This window comes from Schistocerca cancellata, chromosome 11 (assembly GCF_023864275.1).
Source record: "Schistocerca cancellata isolate TAMUIC-IGC-003103 chromosome 11, iqSchCanc2.1, whole genome shotgun sequence".
Taxonomy (NCBI): Eukaryota; Metazoa; Arthropoda; class Insecta; order Orthoptera; family Acrididae; genus Schistocerca; species Schistocerca cancellata.
In genome coordinates, this window is record NC_064636.1 from 133,238,562 (window position 1) to 133,264,887 (window position 26,326).

General features: G+C 45.4%; 1 protein-coding gene across 1 annotated transcript; it reads right to left on the bottom strand.

Annotated features, from left to right (window-relative positions):
- Positions 1–562: 562 nt before the first annotated feature.
- On the bottom strand, positions 563–24,906 carry LOC126108340 (proline-rich protein 36-like). Its single transcript, XM_049913556.1, has 5 exons — positions 24,497–24,906; positions 17,132–17,677; positions 3,034–3,217; positions 2,670–2,891; positions 563–1,009 (listed from the first exon to the last, which is right to left on the bottom strand). Exons 1-5 carry the CDS (start codon positions 24,904–24,906, stop codon positions 563–565), a joined length of 1,809 nt encoding a protein of 602 aa, XP_049769513.1.
- Between the last annotated feature and the right edge of the window lie 1,420 nt (positions 24,907–26,326).

Sequence of the window (26,326 nt, forward strand, 5' to 3'; positions counted from 1 at the left end):
TGTGAGTATGGTGGAGTATATGCTGGTGTAACATAGCACCACACATGCTAGCAGCATATAGTTTCCAGTAATGGGGTAATGTATGGACTGGTTCGAAAAACGAACGTTAATGCAGCTGCATGATGTGGTAGACAACCAACAATATTGCGCCATTCGTGTCTTCAAAGAGATTGAGTGCTGACGTTTTGAAATGCAGGCGGTCGTGATAGATGTCGGCTGTGTTCTTGTAAGTTTCTTGCATGTGTTGTACACCATGAGGAAGACAATCTTGAAAGAGACAAGTGGTATTTAGTAATAGTGGAGTGTTTTTCAGTTGTTACTCATCTTTTGCAAAAAACTGATCGTGAAGTATTTTACAGACTGAATCGTCAAAAGAAAGGTTTCCTCACACTAGTTTACAGGTATCTCTCTTCGTTGCAGTTGTCACGGTGTTACCGGAGTTGTCATACACAGCAGAAACTGATATGTACAAATAAATGAACAAAGGATTGATTTTTTGTATTCTTTATTTGAAAGACCAACACATATGATGTAACTGATTGTGCTTCCTCAATGCCGTATGTCAGCGTTGTGTCAGCATATCCACCAGCTGCTGCTTTCTGTTGTTCCTGGCGAGGTCCAGGGGGGTCCTGCCATCCTCATCCCGGGCCCCCCTGTCCGCCCCCGCCAGGAGGAGCTCAGCCGCCGCCCCTGCCTCGCCCCTCTCTGCCGCACTGTGCAGCGGCGTCCACCCCCACCGATCCCTGGCGTTGGGGTCAGCAGAGGCGCCGACCAGCAGCCGCACCACACCAGCGTGGCCCCTGTATGCAGCCCAGTGCAGGGGCGTCCGCTGCCCCGGGCTGCTCCTGGCGTCGACCTCCGCGCCGGCGCCGACGAGGCAGCTGGCCGCCGCCACGTGACCCCCGCGTGCTGCCACGTGCAGGACGGTGCAGCTGCTCCCCAACACCTGCACCCTCGCCCCCACGTCCGCCCCCGCCGCCAGCAACTCGCGCAGCTGCTCCGCCGCGCCCTGCTCGGCCGCCTCCATCAGCCTCCTCCCCCTCTCCTCTTGAGAGAGGCTCCTGCACAAAACAACGACACTCTCTCACTCTACTACACAGACAGACACACACACACACACACACACACACACACACACACACACACACCGAGTGAAAGAAACCGTCACAGACGCCACACTGCGAGCAGCCCTCAATACACTTCTGCCCAGCCACGAGTTACAAATCTAGAACTCTTCCCTCTACGATACAGATCAACCAGCCTATCGCAGAACATACATACCATTATCCCATGATTGAAATCTGAAGCCATTTCCCGTTAAAAATTGGTGCACTGCATCTCATTGCCAGCTGTTTTAACTTTTTCTCCTAATTCACTCCGAGGAGTCACCTCCTGTGACCTCAGCATCCTGTTGGTAACCGATCTTTGAGCTTCAGAGAAACACACCTCTAATGCTACGTTGTCTTTACAGCAATCCCTTTCGACACTCGGGAAGAAAACATAGGTAACTAATGACATCTCTAAGTACAGAAACACAACTTCCTCGTCTGTTAACAAAACGTAGGTCGCAACACGGACAATATTAGTGAAAGCGAGAGCGGTGAATAATGGATCCATTGCTGGGTTTATGTATTACTCTATATCAATGTTGTCTTCATCAAAATATTTTCCACTACATGTCAATACATTTATTCCAGTGTTTGTTCCGCTGTGTCAAACAATTCTGCAAGTTTTGTTGTGATACCCTGTAGTTCTCTCAGCGGTGCATTTTAAATCTCATCTGCGTATGAAAGAGACAGCCCTTTACGGTTCGTCGTAATTTTTAGGAACAAAATTTCACATCGGGTGATCGTGCAGCCAAGGGCGTCACCACAGTATGGTATGTAGCGAAACATGCAAGAAGACGCAACGAATTCTAAGCAGATGCGTTATCGCAGTGCAGAAATCATCAACTGTTCCGCCACAAATCTAGAGTTTTTTTTTTTTTTTTTTTTTTTGATTGCGTCACGCCGCTGGCGTTGAGTTTGTAGCTTTTACTGCTTGCTGACCGTTTCACCTTGTGACAGGAATTTGTGCTGCATCGAACTGTTGAAATCGAAGAAACATTTACACCAGTCGTAAACACTTCCCGTACTAATAGTAGATTCGACAAAGCAAAATCTAATGTCTCTAAAAGCTTGATGACTTTCACTCCGTTCTCATAGCCAAATTTAATACAAACGCGATAATCCGGTTTTACATGAAGCAAATAATCGCCGATTCTAGTAACACAGCAATAACCTTTCCAAGATGTGACCACAGACTAAATATCCCATTTACCTGGTGGAGACATAAATTTCAGACATGTTTACCTACACAACGATAAAAAAAGTCTTGCGAATCTCAGTTATAAGAAACGCAAAATGGCGAGTTCCCCGTTACTTTTGAGCACTACTCGTGTCGCAAGAGTTGTCGCGTTTCAGAGCGCCCCATCGAAGAAAAGGCTCAAATTCTCCAGTACAGCTACACTATGTTTTGTTTAAAAACCGTGTCGGACGGAATGTATGCGCCAATTGTGGACGAAGTTGTACACGAACACGCATTCACACGAACAGGCATCCGCTTTTATATTTCTAACGGATACGGGAACGCTGACATTAGATTCCTGTTCCCGTGTTGGTGCAATTTACCCCGCAGTGCCGTGTTTTTCTGGACGGTGCAGTCGCTGAGCTGGGAGTGAGCGCCGCCAGGCTGTGTGGCCAGACTGGGTCGCCGGGACAGCACTGTGGAGCGGAGAGGGCGCACGACTTGACGGACACACTGTACCGCGTCCAGGGCAGAGGGCGGCCAGGGCAGGCTGCGCCGTCTGCAGGCGGCCCCCGCAAGCGCCGCCCCCTACCGCCTGCCAGCGACTGTCGAACGCATTTCAGTATGTGCTCAAAGTATTTGAATAAAGTGTATTCCGTCTACGTACAATTGCGAGTACTTTCTAATTTCGACCTGAGACCAGGTGTTTCACCGTGAGGAAGCAACTGCGTGCCTTCAGGCAGAGACCAGGTCGAATGTTAGACTGAGCCGACAGCCGTGTCTGCAGACGCAGGCGGCTGCGGCGTGGCGCACGCGAGCTGCAGGGAGGGCCGAGCGTCGGCCGGGCTGCCCCCTGTACTCGGCTGGCTCGCCTGCAAGGGCTGCCGCCGCCTTCTCCGATGGCCGCACGGCCGCAACTGACACACTTCGGCTGCGGAACGGCAGACGGCCGTACACCAGGACTGTCGGTATTTTTAAAAATATGTAGTGTCCAATACATCGATATTGATTAAACTGTCGATACCGACTCTCGATTTCTTGAAAAAAGTGTGTGTCGTCGGACAAAATATAGCGACACTCCTTCGTATAAAAATATCGGCTGCACATTGTAAATATACTGGTGGTTGTAGAACTATCGACTTATTTTTACATATTCTGTACACCTACAAGCTAACAGGGCGTGTACATGGACAAGGAAAAAAAAATTCACGCATTTTTCCTCGACTTCTCGGTTAACAATAGACTTTCTCCCGGGTAAAAATACACTTTTTCCGTGTTAAGCGACACTCTCTTCCTCGCCACTGTAAAACTCATCAATTCTCTGATTGTTATACCAACGTAGAATTTCCCGGCCGTTTAGAAAACGAAACTCAGCGGGAAAAAAAATGTTTTGCAAGACCTTTGATGTCGTACATATGTTCCTATTATGAAGGCAAAATTCGGATTACACCAAACACCGCATGTTACTTTCCTATGCATTGAAATCGAGATTGCGGTGAGCTTCTGTAAGCCAGCCATAGCTCATGTCACGTGATCTCGGCAGGTGATGACAGCACACAACACGCGATGTAGTCAGCCAACAGCAACATCACTCGTAAGTAACGCCAACACACAAATAATAAAAGCTCATGGTTTAAATTAATATACACATCGTTCACATACAAAATTGGTCTCAAAGATTAATAAGCTGCAAGAGAAGCTAAGACTGCACATATAATGTTGATGATCTGTGCGCGTGTTACACTTTAAGACACGTCACACTAACGTGATAATAAAACTTTTAATAACGACCTAAATGTCTCATCTTCTGGGCTCGAAATTCCTCTAAATAGGCCTGATTTAGTAAATTCATCGTACATTCTCGCACATAGGTTCATCTTGCGTAAAAGCAAATTTACGCTGTACGTTTTTGAAACCACCATTCGCAGTATTTTCCCGCGACGTGTTAGAAATACGAGGTTCGTTTCAGCAGTTGACAGAGAGCGACAGGTGGAAGGAGTCACCGCGCTTGCGCAGCTACGATGACGCAGGAGGCCCTCATGTTCGTACGTGTGAAACTCTGAAAGATCTTACATCATGTCTCAACAAGACATCACAGGATTACTTTCAGAGCATCCGGATTCCGTGCACCACACTAAAATGCACAATTCGGCTTAAAGTGCACATTCCTAAGTCGAGATTCCGATGTAAATTTCCTTGCAGCACCAGCACTGCATTACATCATGTTTGCTTCTTTATTATGGTATAATACCATAAGTGCACTCGATGCGCACCGAACAGTTGGAACTAGGCAATAGTGTGAAATTAAACACTTTGTTTCAAATAAATTGACTGCCTCAGCGCGAAAGATTAATAGAAGCCACTTCCCTTTAGCGAAAAATAACTTCATTCTTCTGCAAGGCGATTAATAGTTGACTGTCAAAGGTGGAAATAAAATCTGAAACTGACAACATATTTTAGCCTTCCTTAATTATGCGAACGTATTTTAATTCATTTGACAGCTCCCGGTCACAAAAATCCGTTTTGTTTTAATTTAACCCGAGAGCAATAAACGAAGAGGGAACTGTAAAGCCGCTGAACGTATCCACAGGCCACGTGGAGGCGACCCACCCGCCCACCACAGCTCGGGCTGCCCTGTGCACCAGCCCCGGATCCACCGCACTTCCCAAGGGCGGCGACGTCAGATGGCGGCTCCCAGCCACACTTCTGTGACCACAACAGGCAGGAGGGACTGCTCACACGCCACTCAACTGCGCATGCGCGAGAGGCAGCCCGCAACTGTTCAAACGAATCCAATTCAAACAGTTGTCACGTCAAACTCATCGGAGGCAATTTGTTGTTATCGAGCACTGCATAGTCTTCCTGAAGCCTTCGACATACTTTGCTGTTGGCAGACGCTTGTATGAGCACTGTGTTTTGTTGTTGTATGTGGCGCATTTCCTTCGCAACTAAAGTTTTATTTTCGTTTCTTTTCTGTCGTTCATGTTTTGTTGCTGTAGTATTATTCTGCAGTAGCGGGATACAGTTTTATCCTGTGTTAGAAGATTAGTTCTTATCATCCAAAATCACAAAAATTTAACTCAAAACTAAAACAATGAAAATTTCGTGCAATTCTAAACAATTCCCGGGTTTTTCCCCGTTTCCTCACAGATGAAAAAATTTCCGGGTTTTTCGCGGATCTCCCGGTTGTCCCGGGTCGTATACACCCTGAGCTAGCAGCCTGCCTATCCCCTTTACAGCGAGAGTTCAAAGTAAAACGTTGGACGTTCAGGCACACCGATAAACACTTTGCTAAAAATGGTAACTGCACGCAGGTGGCACAACGAAAGGCATGTGATGGGTCCATGGTCCGCTTTAGTCACACATCGGGTTTGTCCGGAACACTTCATGCTGGCTTCCCTGTTCTTTCATTTCTATAAAGGCCAGGGACCTACCAGCTGCAGCGTCGAAATTCTGCGGCCAAGTTAAAGCCTGCTTTTTCCGTTGGCAGCGCTGCCCGCCGATTACGTCAGCATTTCGCCTCACACGTCTCCGCCCACGGCTTGTCATTTACATTTTTGTTCTTCATTTTCAGCAACTGTTTTTCAAGAATTTTGATGTGCAAAAATAGCACACTAGTTGCGCTGAAAATTATTTTATAAGGAAATTGGTGTTTTGTTTGTTCACATCGTAAATCATGTCATTCCATTCAACCCTCTCCTCCCCTCCAGCGCCCCATTGCAATCGGTGTTTTTCTTCTCTGCCACAAATACTTGACTCACACACTCAAAGGGCAAGATTGGACGTGATTAAAGCTCAGAAAGTAGTAAGATTATTACACACTTGATGGTAAGAATCATGTGCCACTGCAATTTGAAAAAAAGACAGCTTCAAATATTTATCGAAAATTGTGAAGAAATATAATATAAAATAAAAGTATCGCAGTCGATATTGCCGTTTTGATATCGACGTATTGATATAGCGACAGAAAATGTATGGCCGATATACATAAATATTTTTTGGAGAAGATATTGATGTATCTACATTTCATCAACATCCTTGAGCTGGAGGCATGGGACATTCCATTTTGCAAATCGTTATGCATTCCAATATTACGACATCCACAGTGATGTGAGTACGACAACAATAGCAAATTTCAGGTATTGTCTGTGAGCACAGACAGAGAACACAGTGCCCGACTGCGTTCAATTTACGACCGAGTGCAGCGGCGTTTGCGAAGAGTCGTCAGTGCTGACAGACAAGCAGCACTGTATGAAATAACCGCAGAAATCTACGTGGGACATTACGGCGAACGTATGTGTTGGGGCTGTGCTGCGAAATTTGGCGCTAATGCGTTACGACAGCAGATTTCTGACGCGAGTGCCTTTGCGATCAGTGCGACATCGCCTGCATCGCCTCACTGGGGTCCGTGGCTGGAGACTAGGCACCTGGAGAACTGTGGGCCGGTCAGGCGGGTCCAGAGTTCAGGTGGTGAGGGCTGGCAGTGGGGTTCGGCTGCGAGGCGGACCCCGCGAAGCCCCGGAGGCGAGATGTCGATGAGGCACTGTGCAGGCCGGTGGTGGCGAGGGCTGCGTCTGTACGGAATGGACTGGGCCCTGTGGTCGAGCTGAACCCAACACTGGCTGGGAATCAGTTGAGGTCGGCCACTCTGGGGGCACCTGGAGCGAGCCGAGGACCTCGAATTGCCGAACGACGACGGAATGTTTGTGGATGGCAGTGCGCCCTGTCACCGGGCGACAAGTATTTGCGACTGGTTTGAGTAACGATCTGGACAACTCGAGCGAATGATTTAGCCGCCCAACTCGCCCGATATGAACCTCACCGACTACTTATGGACATACGTGAGAGATCTGTTAGTGCACAAAGTCCTGCACCGGCTGCACTTTGGCTGCAGGGGCAGCACGCCTCAGTACATGTGCAGGCGACCTCTGGCGACTTGCTGGGCCCGCGCCACGTCCAGCTGCTACACTACGTCGAGCAAAGGGGTGCCCGCCACGTTACCAGGGGGTATCCCACGACGTTTGTCACGCCAGTGTGTTGGCACTCACGATATTGCCGCGCCTGTGCTTTTAAGACGAACGACGTTACGTTCCTTCTGACAAGCGTGCACGTCCGAGGAAGAATTGCACAAGATGGCGTCGAGTATGCAAGCAGTAGTAAATCGCGCTGTACAAAATCGTATTACATTTAGTTTAAAGTGCATACTCTGCCAAAACAGTGTTCATAGCGGTAGCCGATTGTGCTCTTTCTCACATATATGGATCCATCTATCGTGTATGAAGAAGAGAAAAGTGATAAATCCGAATTGTGTACGTGGCTTTGTTCAGTGCAGTGGTCGAAAAAGTGCAGTCAAGATGTATAATGCTGGTACTGAAGAACTCATCTCTGATGTGCTGAATAAAGAACTCGCAATAGCTAAAAAATATATGAATGACATCGAATCGTTAATTAATTCATTGAATGTCAATTTTAATCCTTGTGTGAAAAATGTACAAAGTGAAAACTACAACACTCTCAAAGAAACCGTTATTGAAATTCAAAGTCCTCCAATATCTGCTATAGTTATGAAAAACTCGTTTGTTCCCATTGCACAAGAGGAACACCGACAAATGAAATTATTGAGCGAAGACGAGACAAAACCAAAAGTTTGTATCTTTGCAGACAGCCATGGACGAGATTTAGCCACTATTCCTTCGAATATGCGATCTAAATTTTCCGTTACTGCCACAGTATAACCCGGGGCTCCTTTCCAGCAAATAATTAAACATTTAAGCCCTCAACCAAACGATGTTTGTGTAATTATTGCTGGAGCTAACGATGTTTATAAAAATGAGTCGAAAAATGCAATCACAGCATTGCGAAATGCACTGGAAAGAATCTCGCCCAGAAAAACAACCGTCGTTGGCACCCCACATAGACATGACCTAATAAACAGTTCATGTGTAAATAATGAAATCAAATTCACAAACAGAATGTTTCAAAAGGTATGCAAAGCATTCAAGGGCGTCAAGTTTTCGGACAGTAATTCCGAACAGAGAAACCATTTTACTCGACATGGAATGCACAGGAACCGGCTAGGAAAACGTGCACTAGCTGAAGCACTATTAGCAGAAACATTCAAACTGTTTAGAAACACCACTCCTCCAATCATTCTAAAAGCACGTGTGCCCATTGAAACTGTACCACTGGAAGAAATACAGACAGTGTCGTCAAAATACTCCTTCAAACCTGATGGAACAGCTGAAGGGAAGACTTCATATGGAGCAGCACATGTATGTGAATCAACACAAACAGGTCTTTTATACAAAAGCGAGACAGCACCAGCAGTTACAACTCAAGTGGGAAACGTTAGTCCACTACCAACGTGTGAAGCAGCAGCATTTAAGGAGGAAGAACAGTCATCAATATCAGAAACAGCAACACCAACCCCCACAGGATCAAGTGTACAAGCTGGCAGTGTAGAAACCGCACCAACAGAAGATCCACCCTTATGGCAAAAAGGAGCACACTAGTGTCTGCAGCTGCTCCACATAGAATGTGCCTGAGATCAAGAAAGTCCTCAGCTGCAAATGGGGATTTTTTATGGTACTGGGGCATGAGGGGGAAGGTTCCAATCAGAATGTAAGTAATGTAGTTAACAACAACAAATGTGGGTGTTACCAGCACAACAGCTCCCTCTTCCCTGCAGAAAACTGTTCCTGTAATACTGGTATGTCAAAAGAAATAAAACTCAGTCCCGACTGTGACAGCACCACAACCAATCGTGTAAGTTAGACCAATTTATTGTAAATATTGATGAACCAACAGGCGCAAATTGTGCTCATATTCTCAGTCTGACAGAACACCATGTCACTTTTGGCATCGAAATGCTCAGTATACCAAACTATGTTTTAGCTACCTCATTTTGTGCAAAGGTGGGGCAGTTATTTATGTGAAAAACAGCTTGTCCTTTAATACAATAGATGTAGAGAAATATTGTGTAGAGAAAGACTTTGAGGCATGTGTCACAGAAATAGTAGAAGCTAACAAGAAACTGGTAATCGTAGCAGTATACAGGGCTCCATCTGGTAATTTCAAAGTATTCATGAAACAATTAGATTCTGTGCTATTGTATCTCACAAAAAAAAAATACGGACATTATAGTGACTGGAGACTTTAATATAGAAAGCTCATCTTCTAAGACAGAGTTTGCAAATTTAATGCATACCTACAACCTTGTCTCCACTGTCAGTTTTCCCACAACAACTACTGCCACTTCCAGCACTCTAATAGACAATATCTTTGATGTCATTAGTTTTACTCATATCTACAAAGTTGAAAAAGTCATAAATGGTCTCTCTGATCATGATGGACAAATACTCACAATTGACAACTTTAATACAAATCAGAACAAAGCTAGTGCACAGTGAAAAACCATTAGAAACATGAATGAGGAAAATATCCAAAAATTCAAATTATGCATTCGGGAGACTGACTGGAGGTATGTTTATCTTGCAAATGATGTTAATACAAAACATAATTTATTTACTGGTGAATTATCAGGTATATATGTATTTCCAAAAAAGGTCTGTAGACTACAGAACAGGCAATCAAGCAAAAAACCATGGCTCACCAAGGGCATAAAAATATCATGACAGAGAAAAAGAGAACTGTATATAATATCCAGACAATCCAATAACCCCTCCAGATGAAATGTTATAGGACATACTGCAAAATCTTAACTAAAGTCATTAAAAAAATCTAAACGTATGTGCATACAATCTGAAATTAACTGTTCAAACAATAAAATTAGAACGATTTGGAATGTAATAAAGAGGGAAACAGGTAGTGCACCGTCTGACAATGGAAAAACTGCTGTCCTAAAAATTAACGATTTGGAAATAACTGATAGTAAACAGATAGCAGACACATTTAACAACCACTTTCTACGTGTCACCTCTCAAATAGGTTGCAGTGGTGACCTAAGGGAAGCTGCAGATATTCTGAAACTTAACCTCCCACAATGTTATAATGATATAAATGTAACACCCATAACTGTTAATGAAATAAAAAAAAAATTCACTCATTGAAAAGTAAACGATCTTCAGGTATACGTAACATCTCCAGTAAACTGTTGAAAGCCTGCAGTAATGATTTAAGTCTAGTACTTGCTCACATTTGCAACACATCTCTTTATGAGGGAGTTGTTCCAGAGAGAATGAAATATGCCATCGTGAGACCTCTTTTCAAGTCTGGCGATGCTACAGATGTCAAAAATTATCGTCCTGTCTCTCTCTTAACAACATTTTCAAAGGTTCTTGAAAAGGCACTGTATAACAGGATTGTGGCACATCTTGATAAACTTAATATTATTAACCACAGACAGCTTGGTTTTCAAAAACGGGTTTCCACAGAGCGTGCCATATATTCACTCACAAATGATGTCTTGGAGTCTATTAATAGTAAGAAGTCACCAGTTGGTGTCTTCTGTGATATTTCCAAGGCCTTTGATTGTGTAAACCACAAGATACTCTTGGAGAAGGCCTATCATTACGGAATCAAAGGGCCTATAGGTAAATGGCTAAAATCATATCTTCAAGACAGGAAACAAAAGGTGGTTCTAAATGGCTGCAACAAAGGATCTTCTAATGTAGTGGATTCTGAATGGGGCAAAATTCAGCATGGAGTTCCCCAGGGATCTGTCCTTGGACCCTTGCTGTTTTTAATGTATGTTAATGATTTACCCCTGTCCATTAGTAAAAATTGTGAATTCACAATGTTTGCTGATGATACAAGCATTGTCGTAGATGGTAAGTCTACTGCTGATCTGGAGGCTGATGTTAATGATATACTCAGAGAAGTTACAGCTTGGTTTTCAATTAATTCTCTTTCAGTTAATATTAAAAAACTAAATTTATACAGTTCCACACAAAAAATAAAACTCTACAAAATATTGTAATTGCTCATGACAATCAGGAACGAACAGGTGCACTCCACTAAATTCCTGGGGGTCACATTGACAGTAGGCTCAACTGGGAACAGCATGTGTCCCTTACTCTAAAAAGTCTTTCATCAGCAACTTTTGCTCTAAGAATCATTACTCATTTTGGGGACATCAACATTTTAAAATCAGCTTACTTTGGGTACTTTCACTCATTAATGAGTTACAGCATAATATTCTGGGGTAATTCACCAGCCTAAAAAAGATCTTAACTGCTCAGAAGAGAGCAGTCAGAATCATGTGTGGGGTTCCTCCACAAACCTCATGTAGAAAACTTTTTACACAGTTAGGTATTCTGACCACAACATGTCAGTACATATACTCTCTGATGAATGTAGTTAATAAAGATTATGCTCAGTATGAAACAATTTGTTCATACCATAACTACAATACTAGAGGGAAAGATGATCTACATGTTGAACTAAAAAATTTAACACTTGTACAGAAGGGAGTAAAGTATGCTGCTATAAAGACTTTTAATGCATTTCCTAATTATATTAAATGTACAAGAGAAAATGAAACGCTGTTCAAAGGTATGTTAAAAAAATACCTGCTTGACCATCCACTGTACTTGTTAGATGAATTCTTTTCCAGAGGTAATGACCTCCCTTAATAATAGATGTATTTAGTCTCTTAGTTATTAGATGGACAATACAATATTATGTTAATGTTATAGTATTAATGTTATAGTTATAATGTTATATTGAGAATTGCTATACTAGTTAAATGTAAATGAGAAAAAGTGATACTTATTAATATCTATATCATTGTATTATACTACTATTCTGTAGCATTAATTGTATTTGTACAATTGTATTGACACGTTCCACATCCAGGCGAATCACTCGCATGTACGGATCTATGGAATACACATACCAAATAAAAAATAAATAAAGTAAAATAAAACTGTAGTGGCCGTAGCCGTTGTGAAGAGCTTGAAAGGAACTCACAGACGCGAATACGGGCAACCGTCAGCTGTGTGAGGGACGGAAGGCAATGAAGATTTGTGCCGGACAAGGACTCGGCCCCGGATTCCTCTCTTTGCACGAGCGCTCGCCTTAACCACTTCGACTATCAGTGCACGACTCACGGCCAGGCCCGAACTCCCAAATGTCATTGTGACTCCATCACAGTCTGTACTCGTGTACACACATGTGGTGTGCGTACTGTAAGACCTTCGGTACGCACACCATCAGATTATTTGACTTGTCGCTCTAACGAAGTAGGAGAGTGTCAGCAATATGTCTCGTGGTCTTATCGTGTCGTGTTTATCTTCTGCCGTTAGGTCAGGCAATAGAAATGCCACTTGCACGCTTAGAGTAGCAGATTGATGGTGACCAACGTAAAACACAACTTGATTAATTTTCACACACATTTATTAAAATAATGAAAATCATAGGCATTACGTAACTTGGTTCTGGATGCTGTTTACAATTGACAATCTGAAGTTCCTTTGGTCTTGGTACGTTAATCTTATTCTCACGTATCTCTGATACTTGACAAAGTGACTATTCACTTATCTTCATGGCTATGTACAGGAATATGATACTCTTATTAGGCACAGACTGAAACTTGACTATATACTAATGCAGACTGACTAATCCGAGGTCTGTACACTCATTATAATACATCATGTGTTTAGGTATCACTGCGCGAGTGTGATCCACGAGGAGAAAAGGTTCTGTGTTAGCAGCAATCTCATTGGCTGCGTTACACATTAATACGCGGATCGGCGGAAGCAGAATTTGGTCCGTCTCTATGGCAGCGCCATCTCGCAGTGCGGAGACGGACGAGCGCTGAGCCTGTGCTGTTGTGCTTAGCGAGGCGCCCTCTAGTGGGGAAGTTGTGTACGCGCTGACTACGTGGAACTATGTACACAACAACACATCAATCACCGTGCAGGGGAGGATACTCTGATTGAAAGTCATTGCCAGGTGCTGGAGGATGAAGACGATAATTCCTAGCCTGTGTTGTTGACTGTATCTTCTTAACAGCTGTTGTTCTCACTGTGCCTCTTCCTTCAGACATGTGTTTGTCTGCAAAGGACCTCTACATCATTATTCTTAAGAGGTAGGGATACTGCAGCTAGAAGAACGACAGAAATCGGCTCTCGGCATATACGAGGTGTGGCTAGAAAAAAACCAGACTAGTACTGGTGAAACAATAAAACGAATGCAATAAGGCTGAAAGTCGCGTGGCCTGTCACGTGACTCTCGCTCCGCCTACTGCTCGAGTTTCATCTGCCTCCTGCACTCAGTCTGCCCTTGGCGTCTGTTTTAAGTAGTTGACGTTTTGTCTGTGCGTCGGAAAATGTTGAGTGCACAGAAAGAACAGTGTGTTAACATCCAATTTTGTTTCAAACTAGGAAAATCTGCAAGTGAAACGTTTGTAATGTTACAACAAGTGTACAGCGATGATTGTTTATCGCAAACACAAGTGTTTGAGTGGTTTAAACGATTTAAAGATGGCCGCGAAGACACCAGTGATGACACTCGCACTGGCAGACCATTGTCAGCAAAAACTGATGCAAACATTGAAAAAATCGGTAAACTTGTTCGACAAGATCGCCGTTTAACAATCAGAGCAGTGTCTAACAGGAGTTGACAAGGAAAGTGTTAGGCAGATTCTTCATGAAAGTTTCAACATGAACAAAGTGTGTTCAAAAATGGTTCCAAAGTGTCTCACCATTGAACAGAAGGAACACCGAAGAATGATTTGTTCTGACATCCTGGAAAACATTGAAAGTGATCCCACCTTCTTACAAAATGTTATTACTTGCGATGAATCGTGGTTTTTTACTTACGATCCCGAAACTAAACGCCAATCGATGCATTGGAAAACTCCTGGTTCTCCACGACAAAAAAAAAGCGCGAATGTCAAAATCGAAATTGATGGCAATGATGATTGTTTTTTTTTTTACATCAAAGGGATTGTGCACATTGATTGGGTACCAGAGGGGCAAACAGTGAATCAGCATTACTACATTAGCGTCCTGGCTACCCTACGTGAGCGAGTACGGAGAAAACAGAACGATTTGTTGAGAAAAAAGTCATGGATCCTTCACCAAGACAATGCCCCAGCTCACAGTGGGTTGTCAGTGAAGACGTTTTTGGCAAAACACAACATTCCCATCTTAGATCATCCACCCTACTCACCTGATTTGGCCCCCTGTGACTTTTTTCTTTTCCCTAAAGTCAAGTCAGCTTTGAAAGGAACTAGATTTGAGACTGTAGAAGCAGTAAAAGAAAAAGCGACGGAAGTAATGTATGGACTTACCGAAAATGATTTGCAGCATTGCAATGAACAGTGGAAAATTCGTATGGAGCGGTGTAGAGACCGAGGAGGAGAGTACATTGAAGGAGATAACATGAAATTGTAAATAATTGTAAATAAATGTTTTTTCCAGCATCAGTCCGGTTTTTTTTTCTAGCCGCACCTCGTATGCTGTCCAGGGAGCAGTCCGATCCGTGAAGGTGTCAGGGCTTGGTTGCACCATCACTTTCTCTCACTGGGGCAGGGAGCCAACTCCAGAGACTTACCGGAACGTCAAACAACAGTGGCCAGCACCAGTGTACCACATTGGTTCAGAACTGTGGTGTCAGTTAATGGGGAATACAGTGTTTGCAGTTTTTCACTGGATTTGCTGTCTCATTTCACTGATGCACCAAATATTCTCAACTCCAAACCTGAACACTTTGTCATTGAAACTTGCCTGCAGCACCAGCGAGGGGCAGGCAGGACCCGGCCTGACGTCACCGCGCTGACAGCTGCACCCACCAGCCTACAAAATGCAAGTGGCCGCTCACGCCACGTTAAACCCTGGCCACGTCCTGCCACTGGGACGATCCAGTTTCCGATAAGGCTGTAATTACTCTCATCAGTTTTACACTCGACAATAATAGTAGTGTAAAATCCAGTAGTAGCTGTGGGTAGCTTTCACTATTAGTGTGTAAGCTGAGCTTCACTCCTGTGCAGTCAGTATTGTTATTCCGTGGTGCTATTTTGCCAGTTGCCCACAGTGACACTGTACACAGCGTGAAGAGGCTGTTTCCCGTGTAAGAAGTTAATGTATCTGAAGTTCGCACATTTATGGAGCTATGCAGGCGGGAGTGGCACACGGTCAGGCTGTGTTTCCATGAAAGGCAGCTGACAATCGCTATATATCCGACAAACGTGTCAATGTATGAAAACAAACCGTCGTTATAATATAGTGAACTAGGAGAAAAAACCAAATCAGTCAAGGCAGCCTGGTAGGGTTCTGGGCGGTGCAACACCGAGACGTTATCACAGATGGTTCCGTTGGACAGAACGATGCAACCCTCGCTTCACTAATAGAACAACGAAACTGGATTGTAACAGTAGGAGGCCGGTGGTTCGATCACAAGTAGGTCCACACGCTGTACATGTCTACAGCTGACCACGATATGTAACCGAGCCACGAAATCCGTGAGTCTCTGTATAGGGGGAGCAATGTGTTTTCTAAACTCAGTGCATATATTTAAGTTACAGCATTTATTTTGCACCTACTTTCCCACTTGAAACTTAGGACACTCCTCTATTCTATTGCGTCTTGCTCCATTCTGCTCTGATCAGTTTCAAATGGCATGCTGAATAGTCGCAATGTTGCTAGTCCTAGTCCTGTGCAGATGTTATTCTGGTACATCAAGCACCTTCTTCAAGTTCAAAAACAGCTATGTCAGTGGAGCCTCAGTGAAGCCATCTTGTAAACCTTTCAGTTGGCTGTAAGGCATACTTTTTCAGAAAGCTGACTATGTATGTCCACTAACATCGGTAGCTGATTTCGAACAAGCGAGATGAATATTAGGAAGTTGTTAAGGAAAAAACTGCTCTGCGCTGACCGGAGATCCTGTGCTCGAGAAGCGTGGCAGACCCCACCAGCTGCAGGGCGTGGTTTAAAGTGGGCGGGGTGTGCAGTGCTGCACACGCCTCCACCCTGCCACGCTCACAGCAGAGCTGACCTCGTTTCCCGCCCATCGTCGACGGGCACCGCAGCCGCCACCCGACCTGTGCCTGCCTTCACCCCTGACTCCAAATTTCATTGCGGCTGATGTTTTCTGAATTTCTTCACTTCTAAACGCTACTACCAGAGCTTTAATTTGCATTAAGATCATCAGTGGCTGCTACATACGAAAGTTGTGTTGTTGTGGTCTTCAGTCCAGAGACTGGTTTGATGCAGCTCTCCATGCTACTCTATCCTGTGTAAGGTTCTTCATCTCCCAGTCCCTACTGCAACCTACATCCCCTTGAATCTGCTTAGTGTACTCATCTCTTGGTCTCCCTCTTCGATATTTACCCTCCGCGGTGCCCTCCAGTACTGAACTGGTGATCACTTGAGGCCTCAGAATATGCCCTACAATACGAAAGTATCCATCCTGGAAAGTCATCTCAAGCAAATTCGAGTAATATTTGAGGACACGCACGAAACAAGCCATATCAACACCCTCTGCTGTTAACAGCCAGTTTTGCGCCCTCTTACTTCTAATTCTGCTTACTCTTACTTTATCACTGTTTTTTTTTTTGGGACTGTGCATACACCTGTATACGCAACGATTCATTAATGCATCCTCTAGGTTACGTGAATGCCGATGCTCTGAAACCCTGGCTTGACACCCATTTCCTTCACAAGTAATTTGTAACACGCATAAAGACTATCGAAAGTGGCAACTACACTAAACACACCGTTAAGCAAGGAAATAATTTTTCCTGGTAACTATAACCTGGCCGCCATGTAACATTTCAAAAACTATATGAAATTCGAATTCTTCATTAGTATTTGGTTGACACGGCAGTAAGTGTGGGTACAATTGAGGGTACAAGTCGCGGACTTGCAGCGGCGCCACTCACCGCAGGCGGGAGACGGCGGCGCTGTCGGGCGGCTGGGGAGATCGGCGGGCGGCGGGGTCGGCGGGGTCGACGGGATCGGCGGGGTCGGTGGTGGTGGTCCGGCTGCTGCCACTGGGCGGCCGGGAGGCGGGGTCGGTGGGGTCGGCGGGGTCGGCGGGGTCGGCGGGGTCGGCGGTGGTGGTCCGGCTGCTGCCACTGGGCGGCTGGGAGGCGGGGTCGGTGGGGTCGGCGGGATCGGCGGGGTCGGTGGGGTCGGCGGTGGTGGTCCGGCTGCTGCCACTGGGCGGCCGGGAGGCGGGGTCGGCGGGGTCGGCGGGGTCGGCGGCGGTGGTCCGGCTGCTGCCGCTGGGTGGCCGGGAGGCGGGGTCGGCGGGGTCGGTGGGGGCGGCGGGGTCGACGAGGTCGACAGGGTCGGCGGGGTTGGCGGTGGTGGTCCGGCTGCTGCCGCTGGGTGGCCGGGAGGCGGGGTCGGCGGGGTCGGCGGGGTCGGCGGTGGTGGTCCGGCTGCTGTCGCTGGGCGGCCGGGCAGCGGGGGCGGCCGGCGCGCTGGAAAACAAGAGGCGAGGCTGGAGGCGGTGGACACCGAACTGGACACGAGAGCCCGGCCGCAGGGGCCAGCAGCTCTGCCTCACTCACACAACACCTGTCGGGCACAACCTGACAAGCAGTTCAAGTCGGCTGGTTTGTGAGGTTGGTTGAAACCTAAACTATGGAAGCTCAATGATTTCACTGAAGACAGAGAGAGAGAGAGAAGGGGGGGGGGGGGAGGAGATAGAAAAGATATAATCTGGTAAGTTGGGGTACCAACTTACATACAAGAGATGTTTGATATGCTGATATTTTGATGAACAGTGGATAACTACCATGCAATACGTTTGAGGCCTGAGGGAGTGAAGAAGGCGATGGCCAGGAACTACAACAGCTATACTGCAAACGTTACAATGAGTAGTTTCAAAATTTGCTTTTCAGTAAAGCAGACAAAATCATACAGGCATGTAATGTCTCTATAATTCGATTTCTTGAAAAGACAGCAAGGGTTATGTGTTTCTGACTCAAACATTATCTTCCGTTTTAAACTGGACAAGAGAGATTGAGATTGAGAAGATTACACTACAGGCTGCTGTTACAAGAAAAAGTGGGTCAGGCAGTACAGGCAACATTGCCTCACAGGCAAAGTTTACAACTTGTCAAGTAATCTGTAGAGTATTGCATACACATTCCAAAAGATTTGAAAAATAAAGGAGACAGCCCTGTATGAAGCATACGTATCTGAGAGACAGAGACTAACGAATAGGATCCAAGCGACACATCAGTACTGACATTGTAGAAGATGCTTCAGACTCAAATAGATCCATAGGCAACGTAATCTGGCGTATCCCAGTAGGAGCAAGCTGGTGCTTTCCACTGGACGGCCTCCGGCGGCGCCAGAGACGATTACAGACGTGACAGGAGGGCAGAGATTTGTCGCCCGCTCCTCCAGCATCCAGTACAGTGAGGTAACCAGTACCTGTGTGTTTCCTAGGAGGAAAGGCATGGCACATATTGCAGGTGATGGCTGAACAGAGACGAGAACACAATGTGACTGTAAGGCCCACCACTGTGTGTGACCATGCTGTCGTGCTGACTGGATTGTTCTCTTGTCGTTCACTCACGATGTGCATAAGGAGCCCCTGTGCTCACACCACCTTCTGTACTGGACGGCGGTAAAAAAATTTGTAAATTTTAGGAAAGATGTTACGGGATCTAACTGCCGAGGTCATCCGTCCCTACGCTTACGCACTACTTTAACTTAAACTGACTTACACTAAGGACAACACACACACACCTATGCTGAAGGGAGGACTCGAACCTCCAACAGGAAGGGGGTGAGGGGGGAGCCCCGCAGACCGTGACAATGTGCCTCAGACCACACTGCTACCCTGCGTGGCGCCTGGACGTATGACTGGGAATCATTACCCTGCTGTTTGGAGCCCGTCGTCTAGAGGTATCGTCGTCCTCTATCCTGGGCTCGAATCCCGCCATCCACATTGTGAATAAAAATAATCAGCATTGGCAGCCGAAGGCTCCCGGCATAAAAGGTCACCCTCATTCAGCCAACAGCCTTGTCAAAGTGGGTGGAGGGGATCACGGAGGCTCAGGGCTCTGCCTTGCCGTTTAGGTTAGTGGAAGATTCAGCAATCATGAGTGGCATGAGAAGGAAATGGAAACCACTTCATTAAAGGTACGCAAAGAGTACCAACAGAACATGCGGCCTGTAACTGAACACGTATCACGATGATCCTGCCAAGAGCTTCCAGACTAGTGTCCATTCGGATACCTGGGAAGAGACTGCCAAGAGTGACATGACCTGACAAAAGGATTGAATAACCAACCAAGGGATGACATTATACGAGTCCAGACGTGGAATGTGAGGAGTTAGAATGTGGTTGGAAAGCTAGAAAATAATACACTACTCCCCATTAAAATTGCTACACCAAGAAGAAATGCAAATGATAAACGTGTATGCATTGGACAAATATATTATATTAGAAAAGAGACGTGATTACATTTTCAAGCAGTTTGAGTGCATAGATCGTGAGAAATCAGTACCCAGAACAAACACCTCTGGCCGTAGTAACAGCCTTGATATGCCTATGCATTGAGTCAAACAGAGCTTGGATGGCGTGTACAGCTTCAACACAATACCACAGTTCATCAGGAGTAGTGACTGGCGTATTGTGACGAGCCAGTTGCTCCGCCACCATTGACCAGACGTTTTCAATTGGTGAGAGATGTGCTGGCCAGGGCAGCAGTCGAACATTTTCTGTATCCAGAAAGGCCCGTACAGGACCTGCGACATGCGGTCGTGCATTATCCTGCTGAAATGTAGGGTTTCGCAAGGATCGAATGAAGGGTAGAGCCACGGGTCGTAACACATCTGAAATGTAACGTCCACTGTTAAAAGTGCCGTGAACGCGAACAAGAGGTGACCGAGACGTGTAACCAATGGCACCCCATACCATAGCGCTGGGTGATACGCCAGTATGGCGATAACGAATACACGCTTCCAATGTGCGTTCACCGTGATGTCGCCAATGACATTTTGCCATGTTTGCACCCAGTTTTGTCATTCAGTACACCATCGCAGGCGCTCCTGTCTGTGATGCAGCGTCAAGGGTAACCGTAGCCACGATCTCCGAGCTGATAGCCCATGCTGCTGCAAACCTCGTCGAACTGTTCGTACAGATGGTTGTTGTCTTGCAAACGTCCCCATCTGTTGACTCAGGGATCGAGACATGGCTGCACGATCCGTTACAGCCATGTGGATAAGATGCCTGTCATCACGTCTGCTAGTGATACGAGGCCGTTGGGATCCAGCACGGCGTTCCGTATTACCCTCCTGAACCCACCGATTCCATATTCTGCTAACAGTCATTGGATCTCGACCAACGCGAGCAGCAATGTCGCGATACGATAAACCGCAATCGCGATAGGCTACAATCCGACCTTTATCAAAGACGGAACCGTGATGGTACGCATTTCTCCTCCTTACACGAGGCATCACAACAATGTTTCACTAGGCAATGCTGGTCAACTGCTGTTTGTGTATGAGAAATCGGTTGGAAACTTTCCTCATGTCAGCATGTTGTAGTTGTCGCCACCGGCGCCAACCTTGCGTGATTGCTCTGAAAAACTAATCATTTAAATATCACAGCATCTTCTTCCTGTCGGTTAAATTTCGTGTCTGTAGCACGTCATCTTCGTGGTGTAGCAATGTTAATGGCCAGTAGCAGAAAAGGAAAATGTTAACGCTCAATCTGCATACGGTGGTGGTCATTCAGGTGAAATGGAAAGAAGGCAAGGACTTCTGGTCAGATGAGAATAGGGTACTATCAACAGCAGCAGAAAATGGCGCAATAGGGGTCGGATTCATTATGAGTAGTTGGGTAGGGCAGACAGTGAGCTACTGTGAACATTTCAGTGATAGGGTTCTTGCCAACAGAATCGACAGCGAACCAACACCAGCACCGACAATGATAGTTCAGGTATACATGCCGACATCGCAAGTTGAAGATGAAGATATAGAAAAACCATGTGAGGATACTAAACAGGTAATTCAGTATGTAAAGGAAGATGAAAATCTAATAGTCAGCAAGGGAAACAGAAGAAGAAAGAATTACAGGAGAATATAGACTTGGTATCAGGAAAGAGAGAGGAGAAACACTAGTTGAATTGTACAATACTTTGAGCTAGCAATAGCGAATACTTTGTTTAGGAATCACAAGAAGAGGAGGTACATTTGGGAAAGGATGTGAGATGTGGGGAGATTTCAGTTACATAGCATCATCGTCACGTAGAGATACTGGAATTAGATACTGAACTGTAAGGCATACCCAGAAGCAGATACAGATGCAGATCACAATTTAGTAGTGATGAAGAGTAGCCTGAATTTTAAGAGACTAGCAAGGAAGAATTAGTGTGCAAAGAAGTGGGATATAGTAGTACTAAGGAACGAAGAGTGCTTTAAGTTCTCTGAGACTATAGATACTGTGATAATGAACAGGTCAGCAGGTACATGGTTGAACACAACAATTACAGAAGCTAGAAAGAAAAACATAGCTACAAAGAAGCTAACTGTAAAGAAGCCATGGGTAACCGAAGAAATGCTTCAGTTCATGAAAGTAGGAAGTACATAAATGTTCAGGGAAATTCAGGAATACAGATGTACTACTCACTTAAGAATGAAATAAATAGGAAGTGTGTAGAAGTTAAGGCAATATAGCTCCAGGAAAAGGTGAAGAAATCAGAAAAGAAATGATTGTTGGAAGTACTGGCTCAGCATAACAGGAAAGTCAGAACAAACTTTGGTGAAATTAAAAGCAAAGGGGGTAACATTAAGAGTGGAACCGGAATTCCACTGTTAAATGCAGAGGAGATAGCAGACAGATGGAAAGAATACACTGAATGCTTGTATGACGTGAAAGACTTGGCTGATGACGTAATAGAAGAAGAAACAGTAGTCGACATGGAAGAGATAGGTGATTCAGTATTAGAATCAGAATTTAAAAGAGCTATGGAAAATTCAGTATCAAATAAGGCAGAAGGGATGAATAACATTGCATCGGAATTTCTAATATCATTGGAGAAGTGGGAACAAAATAACTATTCACGTTCGAATGTGGAATGTACGAGTCTGGTGATACACCATCTGACTATCAGAAAAAGATCAAGACAAGTATCAGAATTATTGCAACATCAGCTTAACAGCACATGCATCCAAGTTACTGACAAGAATAATATACCGGGTGATCAAAAAGTCAATATAAATTTAAAAAACTGAATAAATCACGGAATAATGAAGATAGAGATGTACAAATTGACACACAGGCTTGGAATGACATGGTGTTTTTTAGAACCAAAAATATACAAAAGTTCAGAAAATGTCCGACAGATGACGCTTCATCTGGTCAGAATAGCAATAATTAGCATAAAGTAAGACAAAGCAAAGATGATGTTCTTTACAGGAAATGCCCAATATGTCCACCATCATTCCTCAGCAATACCTCTAGTCAAGGAATAATGTTGTGAACAGCAGTGTAAAGCATTTCCGGAGCTATGGTGAGGCATTGTCGTCGGATGTGGTCTTTCAGTATCCCTAGGGATGTCGGTAGATCATTATACACTTATGACTTCAAGTAACCCCAAAGCCAATAATCGCACGGTCTGAGGTCTGGGGACCTGGAAGGCCAAGCATGACGAAAGTGGTGGTTGAGCACATGATCGTCACCAAACGACATGCGCAAGTGATCTTTCAAGCGTCTTTGTTTTTTTGTTCTAATAAAACACGATGTCATTCCAAGCATGTGTGTCAATTTTTACCTCTCTATCTACATTATTCCGTGGTTTATTAAGTTTTCAAATTTATACTGACTGTTTGACCAGCTGGTACATAAGACTGGAACACGATATTGAAGTTCTGTTAGATGTCGGTTCAGGAAAGTTAAAGGCATCAGAGGGACAATTTTGATATGCTGTTGATAATGGAAGCACGACTGAAGAAAAATCAAGCCACGTTCATAGGATTTGCCGACCTGGAAAAAGCATTCGACAGTGTCAAATTGAGCAAGATGTACGAAACTCTGAGAAAATTAGGGGTAAGCTTTGGGAAAGACAGGAGAGATACAATATTTACAACAACGAAGAGGGAACAATAAGACTGGGAAACGAATAACGAAGTGCTCGGATTAAAATGTGTGTAAAAGAGGGATGTAGTCTTTCTCTCGTACTGTTGAGTCTACACGTCGAGGAAGCAATCAGGATGAAACGGCATTAATGATAAGAACTGCTGATGAGATTGCTTTCCTCAATGACAGTGGGGAAGAATTACAGGGAATGGAATGAAGAAGCGAATGAATACGGAATATGGTTTGAGATGAAATTGAATAAAAACGAAAGTAATGGGAAGTAGCAGAAATGAGAACAGCGAGAAACTTAACATCAGGGTTGATGGTCACAAAGTAATTGAAGTTAAGGAGCTCTGCTAACTAGGCAGCAAAATAACAGATGGAGGAAGGAGAACATCAAAATCAGAGTAGCACAGGTAAAAATGGCATTTCTGGTTGAGAGAAGTCCACTAGTATCAAAGATGGGCGTTAAAGTGAGGAAGAAATTTGCGAGAATGTACGTTTGAGCACAGCACTGTATAGTAGTAAACATGGGCTGTGGGGAAACTGGAGCAGGAGAGAATGGAAGTATCTGAGATGTTACACTGGGCGTGTCTCTGATTCCTTTAATTGACGTAACTGCTGACAAAAAGAGTTCAATGTGGAGCTGTAATAAACCAGTCGTGACAAGACAATTACGGCATCGTGAGCTGTCACCGAATGGCATTCCGTGCATAGGTACTGTACAGCACTGATACATCCGAGGTGAGACGCTGACAAATATTTTAGTGATTGGCGACTCCATGTTGTCCTGTGCACCACGACCAGGTAACAGGTATACTTGAAAAAAGAGACAGCATTGGTCGTATATTTTTCTATTGCAAAATCGATTTTCTGTCACTGAGTGACCATCTTCAGTGCTATATTGTATAACAAATTGGGATGCACTGTTGTTACTAGGCTTACGGCAATCACATAGACTCATAGAGTCTATGTGATTGCCGTAAGCCTAGTAACAACAGTGCATCCCAATTTGTTATACAATATAGCACTGAAGATGGTCACTCAGTGACAGAAAATCGATTTTGCAATAGAAAAATATACGACCAATGCTGTCTCTTTTTTCAAGTATAAATATTTTAGTCTGAGAAATACACACACACACGCACACACACACGTATGTTACTGGTAGACACAGAACAACATCCTGCCCCGTGCTCACCTGGGTTCTGCTGGTGGCTCACCGAGCAGCCGACTGACTTCGACGATGTCTTTCGGGTACTGCAGCACGGCGTCTGCCCAGCCCTGCGTCACCATTACTTTGTGTGTTTGAGACCTTATGAAGTGGATGGCGGCCGCAGTTAGGCTGGGGCACGAGTGCCTCACCGCCAGCACAGCTGCAGCCGCCGCCGTCTCCACCTCCAGCTGCGCCAGCACCTGCTGTTCGCAGGCGGCCTTCAAGGCGGACAGGCCATATCTGTCGGCAGCCGCCAACAGCTCCGGGGCCGTGCCGGTCAGCTGGGGGGCCTGCAGGGTGTACACGTAAGACAATAGATGCCTCAGCACCGGACCCTCCACGTCCGCCATTCTGACCTCGCCGCAGCTGGCCTCCAGCGTGTCGTGCTGGAACATGGCTCGGAACACGGGGCTCCTGGCGGCCAGGACCGCGCGGTGCGCCGCCAGCCGCGTCCCTCCCGCCACCAGCGTCACGACCGCGCCCTCGCCCGCGTCCAGCAGGGCGCCCAGGTCCACGGCCGCCGTCCTCTGAACCTCAGCAGCGGCCGACATGGCGGAAGGTCCTGAAACACGGCGCCACCGAGCCCACCTTACACGGCGCCCTCCACACTCGTACGGCGCACGAGCCTACTCGCGCCACGCGTGACGAGCAGCACATCTCCGACAACACGGCTTTCCAGACTTACCGTCTCGCCGCAGCATCCTGATTTTGGACGCGTCCTCAGGAGTGGTGCAGACCTCATTTGCCTAACTTCTTTCTGCAGAAATGGAGATAGTAACCGTCCCAATCTCTCCAGTTATTTACGACAAGAATTATATTTGACTCCAGAAATCTGTATTCTTCCGCGGCTAGCAGCTAGTTGCGCACGTCTCTTAGGAGCTCCCTCGCACAGTGCACTGAACTTCTGCTAATAAAGTCGGGGGTGACTTGACGGCGAACACTGCCATGGGGTAACTGTCGGACTCGGACTGCGAATCCTTCCCGACCTTTCGGACGCATTCCGACAAGACGACACCAGCTGTGCAGCTACTCACAGAGAATGTGTCTGTCAGTTAGCTGAGACACGAGCTATCGTTTTGTAACTGATGTCACACACTCGCAATGTAAATGATGGTATTCGTAACAGCATCATTTTCATTTACCTTATTTCTCAGTTACACTTTCTGATTCTAGGAGACCAAATATTTAATTGCATTTCAAATTCGGTGTTTATAACCTCTACTTTAGATACTGACACAATTCACCTAAACCAGGGGACAAATAGCTGCCCATTATTTATTGCAGTTACCTTAACACCACGAGTTCTTCCTCTTCCCCACTCAAATTCGATCGAGTCACAATGTCGACCCATACTCTCATACAGTAAACTAAGCAGCTCATGTCTCACTATTCCCCTTACTAACATCACAGATCAAATCTCGGTAACTTATACGTTGTCACTGATGTATTTAACACTGACTGTCTGCGACTTAAGAGCCTCACTGTCTTATATGGTGAGCCACACATCTTGTGGTTACGCTTTTCCCCTCATGCTATATCAGTACTAGCGATCATTATTTCTCAACACCTCCTCCTCCTCCTCTTCTTCTTTTTCTTCTTCTTCTTCTTACAGTTACCTAATAGAGGAGAGACACTTGTGGATCCTGTCTATTGACTGTGTACACTTTGTTCTGTGTGTGTGTTCGCACTCTCGCTGCTTCTGTACCGTATTTTGTGCAGTGGAAATCGTGAACCGACCCAGCATTAGCGTAAACGAGTGTGGGAAACCGCCTGAAAACCTCACCCAGGCGGGCGCCTGCACCACCCACTGTCGGT